At 39.6% G+C, this 14,888-nt stretch overlaps 1 protein-coding gene across 1 annotated transcript in view; it reads right to left on the reverse strand.

Moving 5' to 3' along the window:
* CSMD1 (CUB and Sushi multiple domains 1) overlaps window positions 1-14,888 on the reverse strand; it is a 2,005,298-nt gene that overhangs the window by 368,218 nt on the left and 1,622,192 nt on the right. The window contains exon 18 of the mRNA XM_043454305.1: window positions 10,868-11,056. Coding sequence (XP_043310240.1) covers window positions 10,868-11,056 — 189 coding nt within the window. The remainder of the gene's footprint in view (window positions 1-10,867; window positions 11,057-14,888) is intronic.

The following is a 14,888-nucleotide window of genomic DNA, read 5'->3' on the forward strand; positions in this document are numbered from 1 at the left end:
ACATGACCACTGGAAAAACCATAACCTTAACTATACAGACCTTCGTTGGCAAAGTGATGTGTCCGCTTTTTAATGTGCTGTCTAGATTTATCACAGCTTTTCTTCCAAGGAGCAATCATCTTTTAATTTCATGGCCACAGTCACCCTCCACAGTGATTCTGGAGCCCAAGAAAATAAAAGTCTGCTGGGGGTAGGGGGGCAATCTGCTGGGGAGGGTGGGGAGAGAAGAGAGAGTCCCGGGCCCTGGGTCTATGGGGTCAGATCCCACCCAGGCCATGGCCCATCTCTGGTGTGATGAAGGGCCACCCAAGGGCCCCGCACAGAGGCTGACGTGGGCCCACCTGGCTTTTCGTTTGGGTGCTTGGCTGATATATGAGGAGGGGGTTGGGTGGCAGAAAGTGAAACAGGTAAGACCCTGGACAGAACATCAGCAGAGATGTGGTGAAAAGTGGTCAGAAACCCCATGTTTTACAGACAGAGCCAATAGGATTTCCTTGTCAATGGGATGTGTGTTCCATGAGGTTAAAGGAAGATTGTGGGATGATCATAAGGTTCTAAGGCTGAGTGGGAAAAATGGACTGGGGGAGAACCAGGTTTTGAAAGTAAACCAGTTCAGTTTTGGACACACAAGTGTGGTGCTTATTAGACATCCACGCAGAATGATTGGAGCTGTAATTGGATACGCAAGTCTGGATCCCATGAGAGAGGTTTGACCAAGGGGTGGAAAGATGAGATCGTCAACACTGTGAATGAAGATGTAGATAGACTAAAACCTGGGCTGTTCCTATGAATAAGACAGACAAGTCCCTGTTTTTCCAGTTTACTTTCAGGTGGGCAAGGCAGATAAATTAATAAAAAGATAGCCAAGCATGATTTATTCTGAGGACAAGAATTGTAACTGGTTCTCAGAGGCAGGTGCTGTAAGAGAGTTCAGCGGGGCAAGTGATGTCCACGCAGCCTTGGCAATGAATGCCAAGTGAGTGAAGAAAGGGTGGAGGCAAGGCAGACAGTCAGTCCACCCAGGGCTAACAGTTGGCTCAGTGACAGGCCAGTAGCTGCCAATTTACCACAAGGCCATTGGGTTCCTGCTGGTCTTTTAAGTAAAACCCTCCCCTTGCAGATTCTGCTGTTATCAGCTTCTGTCATTCCCACATTCTCCCTCATCTTCTCAGACCATGCACAAAGTCTTCCAGGAAATTCAAGTTTGCAAACAAGTCAGTCGTTGTTTCAAAGAACCAGAAACCTGCCTTCACTAATTTTAAAGCGTCTACTCTGCCTAGATTGGAGGAAGGCAGGAGTTGAGGCATGTAGACTATATCACAGGCGCTAGTCATTTTCCACATGGGAGGTAACAGCAGAAAAGGGGGAGGAAGAAAAGGTGAGAGATTCTACTCGCTCCCTGAAAGATACCATTTATTTCCACAGCACCAACTCTAACTGAAGGTGAAGTTCCAATACTTTGGCCACCTGATACAAAGAGCTGACTCATTTGAAAAGACCCTGATGCTGGGAAAGACTGAAGGCAGGAGGAGAAGGGGACGACAGAGGATGAAATGGTTGGATGGCATCACCAACTCAAAGGGCATGGGTTTGGGTGGACTCCGGGAGCTGGTGATGGACAGGGAGGCCTGGCGTGCTGCAGTTCATGGGGTTGCAAAGAGTCAGACATGACTGAGCGGCTGAACTGAATCGAGCTCTAACTTGTAACCTCTCAGCTTTCAGAGTCACAATTTCAACGCTGATATACACTATCGCCTGCACGCTCAGTCAAGTGTCTGACTCTTTGGTGACCCCATGGACTGCAGCCCACCAGGCTTCTCTCTCCATAGGATTTCCCAGGCAGGAATACTGGAGTGGGTTGCGATTTCATTCTCCAGGAGATCGTCTCCACCCAGGGATCGAACCCACATTTCCTGCAGGGGCAGGCAGATTCTTCACCACTGAGCCACTTGGGAAGCCCCATACACTATTGATACTATGTATAAAATAGAAAATCAGTGAGAACCCACTGCAGAGCTCAGGCAACCCTGCTCAGTGCTCTCTGGTGAACAAAATGGGAAGGAAACACGAAAAGAAGGGGATGGATGTGCACACAGAGCTGAATCACAGCAGGAACAGCAGGAACTCACACACCATTGTAAAGCAACCGCATTCCAATTAAAAAACAAACAAAAAAACCCTTCACTTCTTTCTCAAACCACAGCTGGCCTGGCAACTGCTCGCTAAGCATTTCAGAATGAAACCTGTAGGTCCCTACTCTCCCCTCACTGCCTGCGTCTTCACCTCTCACTTCTGGAAAGTTCTGTAACTGGTGTGTTTCAGCTTGTTTGTGTCCACTTGACCTCCTGCCTCCTAACTCTTGCTTCTTCCTTGAGGAGACTAGCACATGAAAGCATGCAGTATACTGGCTGATTTGTTTCTTTACTTTTTCTATTATTTCCTCTATTTTTTTCCCTTTAAACTGTTAATAAAGTTCTATTTAAAGCAAAAAACTAAATGAGGTTACTTTTCTTTTTTTTTCATGAAAAATAAAATAAGAATGCCTTTTATTAATATTGGTATTGGTTTTTAAAAATTTACAAAGAGTAACAAAATACATTATTCCATTTTCATTTCAGATTATTTGCGGACTCCCCATGCCCTACAGAAGTTGTTTTTGTTCACTCATTCATTTATATGGAAATCCTTTCCTCAAAAGAAATCTTCTACAGAATGCCATGATTTAAAAAAAAAAAAAAAATTGTGGATCAAGGAGACCTGGTCAGTTGAGGTGGCCCTGCCCTTGTCCCGGCTTTCACTTTGAACACAGCACACACGAGCCTCAGACCTCTCACCCATGGAATCAGGGCCAGGCTCACAGGACCGGCCTGAGAGGCCCTTAAACTGCCTTTGATTAGCACCCACCCTCAGCAAACACACCTCTCTCCTTCAGTCCCTGCCAGCCGTGTTTATGACTCTATGCCTGATTCTCACTGCTTCTTCACTTTCAGCCTTTTCTTTCCTCTCAACCTCATTACTAAAGATGCATCATGAAAGCTGTCATCCAAGCCTTTCAAGTTCTTTTATCTCTGTATTTTCAACCATTTGTCCTGTGTCTAATAGAGCATTTACTTCATTGGATGATTGAAAAATAAGTCTTTCTTCTCTCTGTTCTAATAGATTATGAACTTGCCAACTGTGTGCTTATAAAATCAGTGGTTTTCCAATAAATGCTTATGGAAAGAACAAAGAGTTTACAAAAATATTTATAAAATATAGAAACTTTTCCAAAGATTTCTTACATTTGTTTTTCACCAAATAAAATAGGGTCAATTTATTGCAATGTTCACTTTGCTTCTTCAAAACCTGAGTATCTAAAGTATAAACAGAAAAAAAAATGAAATGCAGCAATGCTATTAATATGATGTGAGAGATATTGATAGAATTTACCTTTTTTCATGGTGATATAAAATATTATAATTAATTCTGATTTCTTCTTTACTTTCTGAGAGCTGTGAATTTTTGTAAGTGTAAATATCCTATTGATGTATTATTTGTCACAATAAAAACACATAGGGTTTAGGAGATGGCTTATGACTTGCAAAGGCAACAAAAATAATTCTTAAGGTTAAATGAAAACAGTCAACTATGACAGACTAAAACTTTCACAATAAAACTCTAAAATCTCCCAAAGTGTGCAGATTTATTAATCACCTTTTATCATAAATGCATTATTATCTGAGACAGGTTACAAGGAAGCATAAGCAAATAGTTAACATTACCAATCTCTTGAGAAAGTTTAAACTCCAAATTTACATAAATTTAAATTGGGAGACAATAATATATAAAATGCACATGTCTAATGCACCTGATCATTTTCTATGGAAAACAAACATACAGCATCTCAGATATTTGCAAAGCACATAAGGCCCTTTCCAGTCTATGCCCATGCCATTTCTAGAAAACTTCCTTCTGGTCATTCCACTCTTTCCATTCACTCTCCTTCACTGAACCTCCAGGAATTTGCAGAAAGTTCCACGCTGATCAACTCAGGTGAGCTTGCTCATTTCCTCTGCCTAGAACGCCTCTTTGCATATTAGATTTTGAGAAACTCTACTCAGCACTGGATTCCCATCCCAGGGTTCTATTTTAGATGAGTTCTTCTTCAATTGCTACTTCCTAGAAGAGACTGTACTAAATGATTAAATGTAATATGTAAACACTACAGTCTGACTGCATACTCAAAACTCATGTTGAGATCCTAAGGTCTGATGTGATGGTATCAAGGGTGTGGCCTCTGATATGATCCAGTCATGAGAACTGTGGCTGGTGGTTGTGGTGGTGATTTAGCTGCTCAGTCATGTCCGAATCTTTGTGATCTCATAGACTGTAGCCAGAAGGCTTCTCTGTCCATGGGATTTCCCAGGCAAGAATACTGGATTGGGTAGCCATTTTCTTCTCCAAGGGATCTTCCTGACCCAGGAATCAAACCCACATCTCCTGCACTGTCAGGCAGATTCTTTACCATTGAGCCACCAGAGAAGCCCCATGAGGGCTGAGGTCTCATTACTGGGACTGAAAGTGAAATGTGTCCGACTCTTTGCGACCCCATGGACTGTAGTCTACTGGGCTCCCCGATCCATGGGATTTTCCTGGCAAGGGTACTGGAGTGGTTGCCATTGCCTTCTCCAGAGGATCTTCCTGACCCAGGGATCAAACCCAGGTCTCCCACATTGCAGGCAGATGCTTTACCCTCTAAGCCACTAGGGAAGCCCTTACTGGGATTGGAACCCTGTTAAAAAGGTCCCAGAGTGCTCCCTCATCCTTTCCACCATGAGATGACTCACTGGGAAGATGGCTGTCTATACCCCAATATAGGGCCCTGTAAGAATTCAGCCATGCTGGCAGCACCCTGATCTCAAAGAGAGTCTTCACCCAGAATAGTGAAAGATAACTTCTGTAGTTTATAAGCCACACAATCTGCAGCATTTTGTTTTAGCAATTCAAATGGACTAAGAATATATACCATTTGATTGACTGGATTATAAGTGCTAAAGTTAGACTTTCAGAACTACATATGGGAGAAATGGATGTCAGAAAAGCTAGTGACCTGGAGCAAATGCAAAAGAATTCTGGTGAAGGTGGAGTGCAACCTGGTCTTGCAGGATGAGGATGACTGGATAAAAGTGGAAAATAGTCTTGGATAGACACTAAAACATTTAAACAAAGCAAGTTGCAAACATCAAGTCAACAATAACATGCGCATATAGTTCTCTTTTGAGAAGAGTTCATTAAAAAATGACAGGTCTGGTTAGGATAAATCTCTCATTTTTATATGTCAGTTTTCTTCACCAGATCGAGAATCTATTAAGTAGCTGATCTGATGACTGGGCTGTCTTCTGTGTTGGACTAGCACCATCCGACACCACCGCCCCGCGGTGGAATAATGACCAGGGGACCCTACACTGTCAGTCTCTCCAGCTCACACTGGGAAATCCACAGTTGAAACCACTCGAGAAGCCCCACTGGAGCAGATGCTCAACCGACCTACCTCAAAAGCAAGTGCACAAAAGAGAGCAGCTTGTATAAGTTTCATTCCTAAATTCCATTTTTAGCTCTAGCCCATAAAATCATTAAAGCTGCACAATGACATTCAACAGACCATGAATTTGTATATCATGTAAACATTTCAATAAAATTATTCATATGATTAACTTATAGATTTTGGATTAAGTGATTTAATAAAATATATTGATTGATATTCAGTTATGTGTGAATAACATGGAAATCTTTTAAGGGTTAGGCCCTTATTATACTTAGTGTTCTTAGAAAAATTGTTGTTAGTAAAGACTCTAAATAAGGAGTGAACATTTTGGTATAGTATTTAGGTCATACTCAAGTTTTATAAATTTTTAAATAGTACAGTAGCTCGTATCCTTCTGACACTAGTAGTCGTAAACATGAATTTTATTTATTTTTTTATTATTAGACTTCTAATACAAAAATAAAACATGGCAACAAAAATTCAAATAACACCATAAAATGAAGAGCTAAAAAAGTCTCTTCACCCTCCCTAATAGCCTACTAACATCCCAAAAAGGGAGGAAATTTTCCTTGCAGTTATAATTTTAGATTATAAATATATATAGTTATGTATATATTTATATTATATATACATATATAATTGTAGGTTATAAATATATAATTGTAGCTATAATTTTAGGTTGTCTATTTCCAGCCATTTCCTGTGCATACCCTGTGAGGGTGTCTGTAGTTACCTATGTGTATGTGCTCACACACATGATATACATTGCACTGAGATGCTTTTTTTTCTTACAAGAAACTATATTATTTACATTTCCCAGTAATAATGCAGAATACACATGCAGATTCATAATCCCACAATGAATCCAAATAATACGAACTTTGTACTTCTTTTTGCAAATCCAACAATGGAGGTATATTACTGTGTTTTACTTGCATTTTCCTGTTCCTGGCCTGTTTTACACCATTTACTGGCCTTTGCTCACTTCTGAAAGTCATCAGTGTGTTTGTTTCCCTCACAGATCTATTGGTTTATTTGTGTTGTTTAATTTTCCTTCATTTGTTTATTGGACAAACTCATTTAAAATTGTATTACACAGACAGTGCAATCATTTTCTCTAATCTGACCATTTTCTTTTACCTTTCAAAATTTTTAATGGCACTTTTTGGTGCATGAAACAGGGCACTCTAAGTCAGGGCACTGGGACAACCCTGAGGGATGGAGTGGGGAGAGGGGGGGAGGGGTTCAGGAAGGGGACACGTGTACACCCATGGCTAATTCACGTCAATGTATGGAAAAATAGCACTACAATACTATAAAGCAATTAGCCTCCAATTAAAATAAATAAATTAATTTAAAAAATAAAAATAAAAAATAATGGAACTTTTAATTTGTATATAGTGAAATGTGAATGTTTTTCATTGTCTCCAGATTTCTTTAGAAAGTTTTCTGAGAATTAAAAAGTAAAATTTCTTTTTTTTTTTTTTTTAAATTTTTTTATTAGTTGGAGGCTAATTACTTCACAACATTTCAGTGGGTTTTGTCATACATTGATATGAATCAGCCATAGATTTACACTTATTCCCCATCCCGATCCCCCCTCCCACCTCCCTCTCCACCCGATTCCTCTGGGTCTTCCCAGTGTACCAGGCCCGAGCACTTGTCTCATGCATCCCACCTGGGCTGGTGATCTGTTTCACCATAGATAGTATACATGCTGTTCTTTTGAAATGGATAAACTGCTTCACTAACTGTGCTTAAAGCCTTTGACTGTGTGGATCACAACAAACTGTGGAAAATTCTTAAAAAGATGGGAATCCCAAACCAGCTTATCTGTCCTCTGAGAAACCTGTATGCTCTTCAATAAGTGGTGCTGGGAAAACAACACACTTATGTGTAAAATAATGAAATTAGAACATTTCCTAATGTCATACACAAAGATAAACTCAAAATGGATTGAAAATCTAAATGTAAGACCAGAAACTATAAAACTCTTAGAGAAAAACATAGGCAGGACACTCGATGACATAAATCAAAGCTAGATCCTGTATGATTCGCCTTCTATAGTAATGGAAATAAAAGCAAAAATAAACAAGTGAGATCTAATTAAACTTAAAAGCTTTTGCACACCAAAGGAAACTACAAACAAGGTGAAAAGACAACCCTCAGAATGGGAGAAAATAATAGCAAAGGAAACAACTGATAAGAATCAATTTCCAAAATACACAAGCAGCTCATACAACTCAATACCAGAAAAACAAACAACCCAATCAAAAAGTGGGAAAATGACCTAAACAGACATTTCTCCAAAGAAGACATACAGATGGCTAACAAACACAGGAAAAAATGCTCAACATTGCTCGTTATTAGAGAAGTACAAACCAAAACTACACTAAGATACTACCTCACACCAATCAGAATGGTCATCATCAAAAAGTCTACAAACAATAAATGCTGGAGAGGGTGTGGAGAAAAGGGAACACTCTTGCACTGCTTGTGAGAATGTAAATCTACAACTACAATGGAAGACAGCATGCAGATTCCTCAAAAAAGCTGTGGAACATATACACAATGGAATATTACCCAGCCATTAAAAGGAACACATTTGAGTCAGTTCTAATGAAGTAGGTGAAACTAGAACCTATTATACAGAGTGAAGTAAGTCAGAGAGAGAAATAGAAATATAGTATACTGATGCATATATATGGAATCTAGAAAGATGGCACTGATGAATTTATTTGCAGGACAGCAATGGAGAAGAAGACAGAGAAAAGACCTATGGAAACGGGGGGAGGGGAGGAGGGAGAGGGTGAGATGTGTGGAGAGAGTGACATGGACACTTACTTTACCATATGTAAAATAGACAGCCAGTGGGAATTTGCTATGTGACTCTGGGAACACAAATAGGGCCTCTGTAAAGATCTAGAAGGGTGGGATGGGGAAGGAGGTGGGAGGGAGTTTTGGGAGAGAGGGTACATGGGTGTTTCTATGGCTGATTCTTGTCGATGTTTGACAGAAAACAACAAAATTCTGTAAAGCAATTAACCTTCAATTAAAAATAAATAAATTAAAAAGATAAGCAACAGTTAGACATGGAACAAAAGACTTTCAAAATTGGGAAAGAAGTACCTCAAGGCTGTATATTGTTATCCTGCTTATGTAACTTATATGCAAAGTTCACCATGCAAAATGCTGGACTGGATGAATCACAAGCTTAATGCAAGATTGCGAGGAGAAATACCAACCATCTTAGACATGCAGATGATACCACCCTAACAGCAGAAAGTGAAGAGGAACTAAAGAGCCTCTTGATGAAGGTGAAAGAGAAGAGTGAAAAAGCTGGCCTAAACTTCAACATTCATAAAACTAAGATTATGGTATCTGGTCCCATCACTTCATGACAAATAAATGGGGAAAAAGTGGAAAAAAGGCAAATTTTATTTTCTTGGGCTATAAAATCACTGCAGATGGTGACCACAGCCAGGAAATTAGAGTTCCTTGGAAGAAAAGCTATGACAAACCTAGATAGTGTATTATAAAATAGAGTCATCAATTTGCCTACAAAGTTCCTTATAGTGAAAGCTACTGTTTTCCCAGTAGTCATGTATGAATGTGAGAGTTGGACCATAAAGAAGGCTCAGTGCTAAAGAATTAATGCTTTTGAATTTTGGTGCTGGAGGAGACTCTTGAGAGTTCCTTGGACAGTCAGGAGATCAAACCAGTCAATCCTAAATGAAATAAACCCTGAATATTTACTGAAAGGACCGATGCTGAAGCCGAAGCTGCAATACTTCGGTGATCTGATGCAAAGAGCCAACGTATTGGAAAAGACCCTGATGCTGGGAGAGACTGAAGGCAAGAGGAGAAGGGGGCAACAGAGGACAAGATGGTTGGATGGCATCACTGATTCAATGAACATGAGTCGAGCAAATTCTGAGACGTAGTGAAGGGCGGGGAAGCCTGGCATGCCACAGTCCATGGGGTCTCAAAGAGATGGACATGACTCAGTGAATGAACAACAAATGGATAAACAAAAGGACAAAGGCAATGACTCATGCACATATAGCCACCTGTGTGACAGAACAGACCGCACATCAGAGAAGAGACAGGACAATCTTATCAATAAATGGATCTAGACACTATATCACATCTTACAAAAATATTAGATGGGCTTAAAGTATATATTTGACATTAAAAAAAAAACTAGCATTTACTTTCAGGGTGATGAACACATCCTTAATCATGGTGATGGTTTCATATATGTATAGGTGTCTCAGAACATAGTAAAATTTTCACATTAAACAGGCAATTTATAGTATTTTAATTATACTTCAATAAAGCTGTTAAAATTTTTAAAGGTTTTCAGAAGAAAACAACAGAATATCTTTATGACTTGAGGGTAGTAAGCCTTCTTAAACACTATCTGTAAAGCACCAATCACAAATGAATGCATTGAACAAGTAGATTATTTTCAAATGAAAACATGCTATTCTTCAAAAAAAGACCAAGAAGAGGAGGAGGACAGAGACAGAGTGAGAGAAAGCATTCACGATACATGGATTCAACAAAAGAGAGGGCTCCATGGGGAGTACATGTAAATCCATGGCTGATTCATGTCAATGTATGACAAAACCCACTACAATATTGTAAAGTAATTAGCCTCCAACTAATAAAAATAAATGAAAAAAAAAAGAGAGGGCTCAAAATACATAAGCAAGGCTTATTATTCTATAAGAAAAAGCTATGTGACCCAATATAAATAGGAAGAAGGAAACACGTTATTCATGAAGGAGGGTGCACTCTTAGCCAAACAAGCAGGAAAAGGAGCTCAAAATAAATCAAATGCTTGTACAAAGTATCTTGGAATAAACAGCGGTGGTGCATTATACAGGGAAACAGATGACAATAATGAAGGAGGTACAGTTAAGTGCCATGCCCTGGATGTCACAGTGAAAGAAGCTGGAAATAGCAAAGAAACATCCTGCATGACTTCCTCTGCATAGAATCTTCAGGGTCAAGGGAACTGTAGCCTTTGTGCGGGCAGTGACTGGATTGAGGCAGGACTCCTGGGTCGCTGGTCACACTCATCTACTGATCTGTGGGCTTGATCTCATACAATGTGCTTGCTGTGGGAAAATTCTTTCTATAACTAGGAGCTCCACCTCACAGAGAAGATTCTAGGTAAACTTCAAGCACTAAACAGCCATGTTTTTAAGGTCTAAGAGCTTCCAAACAGAAGTCCCGTTTCAGTTACATCCTGAATCACCCCCTAAAGTGCTCACCACCCAAACTGTTTAAATAAAATCTGTGCACGTCTTCCTGGCTCCTTTGCGCCCCACCTACCGTCACAGCTGGGCAACGCGTGGTTCCACTGGTGGTTCTGCTCACAGACCAGGGGCTCGTCGTCACTCAGCGTGTAGCCTGGGTCACAGCTGAAGGTCACCGTGGACCGGATGCCAAAGTGACTGCCGTGCCGATGCCCATTCACCGGGATCCCAGGATCCAGGCAGGAGTCAGACTCCAGAGTCACACCTGGACACAAAGGAAAACCATCATATGGGGACCTTCCTGGGTTATAGTAAAAATAGTCAGTATCTGTGCCATAATACATACACAATATTCCTAGACATGATCAGACCTGGAAGTGAATCCAGTAACCCACTCATGTGAAGACAAATACATTTTCAAATATTCGCTTTTTCTGTAGACAGGTGTATGCTGTTACATTAATAACCAGGCAGTAGCTAGGGAGTGAAATCTTGAATAATTTGCTGACCTCCCTGAATCTCTCTTCGTTTGAAAACCATCAACTGTACTAAACAAAGTCTAAGTCTGTTTTCTGTCTCCGCCTCTTTCCTCCTCATATTCGATATGCCAGTAGATTTTGGCAATCATACTTCAACTTTCATATATTTGCATACATTCACCCAAGCTCATACACATATCAGGCAAATTAAAGCTGCACTGAGGCTGATTTTCTAAAATTGCATTCCACGAATCCACACTTCATTTTTTCAAATTTGCACTTAAGTCAGCCACTTTCAAGATGGCTATAAAATTAGCCTATGCTAAAAGATGTTAAAACATAAAGTGCTATATAAAGTCAAGTAATGATGATCACAGCATTTCAAGAGTTTCTTTTCTCTGTCTCTAACATTCCTCTTTATTTTTAGAATAATACACTTTAAAGGATGAGGGAAAAGGGAGTAAGGGAAGAAAATATCATTGCAATGTTTAGGAATTCAAAGGGACTAAAAAAAAATAGATGTGTGGATTTCCCTGGTGGTTCAGTGGTAAAGAATCTACCTGCCAATGCAGGAGACGTGGGTTCAAACCCTGATCTGGGAAGATTCTACATGCTGCGGGACAGCCAAGCCTGTGGCCACAACTACTGAGCCCAAGCTCTCGAGCCCAGGAGCCACAACAGTTGAAGCTTGAATGTTCTACAGCCTGCGCTCTGCAATAAGAGAAGCCACACAATGAGAAGCCTGCAAACTGCAACTAGAGTGTAGCCCTTGCTCACCGCAGCTAGAGAAAGCCTGAGTCGCAATGAACACCCAGCAGAGCCAAAAGTAAATCAATAAATAAAATCATTAAAAAAGACTTGCTGTTGGTATAACTCTCTCAGGAAGATTCAAAACATTGCAATTATGGCTTGAAGTATTAATGAAAACTCTTAAAATTATTACCAGTATTCAGATTATTTACTCTCCTAAAATGATATTTGGGATGTTTCTGATGATCATATATATTTTACCAAAGTTTGAGTGATATATCTTATGAATATACCCTCCCTTATTCAGTCAAATATACGAATTGCCACGAAGGAGTGAGTTTCTTAGATAAATAAGTGATGTGACTTCCTTAAAGCACATGGTGATGTTCTCCAACAGGCGCAGAAACACAAGTAGGGAACACACTTTCAGTGAGACCTGCTGAATCACCAAACCTGAGGGTCACTAGAGGAAGCCCTTGAACTTGCATCTGGTTTCAGAATTGGCAGGATGAACAACTTTGCACCTTTTAAGTCTGTGCTCTTTACCTCTCTGGTTAACAGGCAGCGGAAAGGACTAGCACAGTGAAGTGTTCCAAGGGAAAAATTAGTGAAACAATGAAAAGAAAAAGAAGTGAAAAAAATATAGCATCATTATTCCCAAGATTTTTTTTCTTAAAAATTAGTCGTTCTAACTGAAATCCTCAAACTAACCTATGCCTCTCATCTTAGCAACAGGATATAACTGGCATGACTTATTGCAAAGTATGGCAGCAAATGCATATATTTCACACCCCTGCCTGAGCGGCAAATACACCAAGAGCTGATGGCCAGTGTGTGCCCCGAGACCCATCACCCACCTGGCTCCTCTCTCTCTGCCAGTGTGTGCACACACACATTCACATTCTACACACACATAGATTCACTTTCTGCACACATACATGCACACATTCATTTTCTACACACACACACTTTCTACACACACCCACATTCACTTTCTACACATACACACACTTTCTACATATGCATTCACTTTCTACACACACTCACTTTCTACATACTCTTTCATTTTCTAAACACACATTCACTTTCTACACAAATACACACATTCACTTTCTACACACATACATTCATTTTCTAAACACATATAATTCACTTTGTAAACACACACTTTCATTTTCTACACACTTTCACTTTCAGCACACACATTCACTTTTTATAACACTCATTCACTTTCTACACACTCATTTTCTAAACACACATTCACTTTCTATGCACATTCACTTTCTACACATACATTCACTTTCTTTACAAACACATTGACTTTCTACACACACAAACTTTGACTATCTATGCACTCATTCGCATTCTACACACACATACTTTCTACACATGCATTCACTTTCTACACAAACACACACTCATTTTCTACACACACATTCAATTTCTATGCACACACACATTTACTTTCTACACACTTTCACTTTGTAAACACAGTCACTTTCTACATACACAACTCATTTTCTGCACACATTTTCACTTTCTACACACACATTCACTTTTTACACATGCACTCACATTCTAAACGCACACATATTCACTTTTTACACACATGTCCACTTCTACACAAACACACACACTTTGTACAAACACAGTCTCACTTTCCACAATCACACACTTTCACTTCCTACACACCTTCAATTTCTACAGACACACTCTCACTTTCTACACAAGCACACTCATTTTCTACAAACACATTAACTTTCTGTACACACATTCACTTTTTACACATACCTTCACTCAATATACACACACAATCACATACCACACACACATACATTCACTTTCTACACAGACACATACCTTCACTTTCCACACACATTCACTTTCTAAAACACTTTCACTTTCTACACACTTATATTCACTTTCTACACATACATACACATTCATTTTTACACACACACATTCACTTTCTACACACATCCACTTCCTACACACACACTCGCTTTCTACACACACTTTCACTTTCTACAGTAATGCAGTTTCACTTTCTAAAGACACACATTAAATTTCCACCCACAAACATTCACATTTTACACACACACAGTTTCTACACACACATACAATACACTTTCTAGTGACAAACACATACTTTCTATACACACATTAACTTTTACACACACATTTACTATCTACACATACACATTCATTTTCTTCAGGCACACATTCACCTTCTATAAACACACATACTTACTTTCTACACATGCACACACTCACTTTCAACACACATGCACTTTATATACAAACACAACTCATTTTCCACACACACTTTCCACATGAATACACTCGCTTTCTACACAAGCATACTTTCACTTTCTACACGTTTTCACTTCTACCCATACATGCACATTCTAAACCCACACATGTTCATTTTTTACACACATTCACTTCCTACATAGACACATATTCTCTTTCTATACACATTCACTCTTTTTTCTTTAATTAATTAATTTATTTTAATTGGAGGCTAATTACTTTACAATATTGTAGTGGTTTTTTCCATACAGTGACATGAATCAGCCATGGGTGTATATGTGTTCCCATCCTGAACCCCCCTCCCACCTCCCTCCCCATCACATCCCTCAGGGTCATCCCAGTGCACCAGCCCCGAGCACTTGTCTCATGCATTGAACCTGGACTGGCGATCTGTTTCACATGATAATATACATATGATAATATACATGTTTCAATGCTGTTCTCTCAGATCATCCCACCATCACCTTTTCCCACAGAGTCCAAAAGACTGTTCTTTACATTTGTGTCTCTTTTTCTGTCTTGCATATAGGGTTATCATTACCATCTTTCTAAATT

This window comes from Cervus canadensis, chromosome 31, assembly GCF_019320065.1.
Source record: "Cervus canadensis isolate Bull #8, Minnesota chromosome 31, ASM1932006v1, whole genome shotgun sequence".
Taxonomy (NCBI): domain Eukaryota; kingdom Metazoa; phylum Chordata; class Mammalia; order Artiodactyla; family Cervidae; genus Cervus; species Cervus canadensis.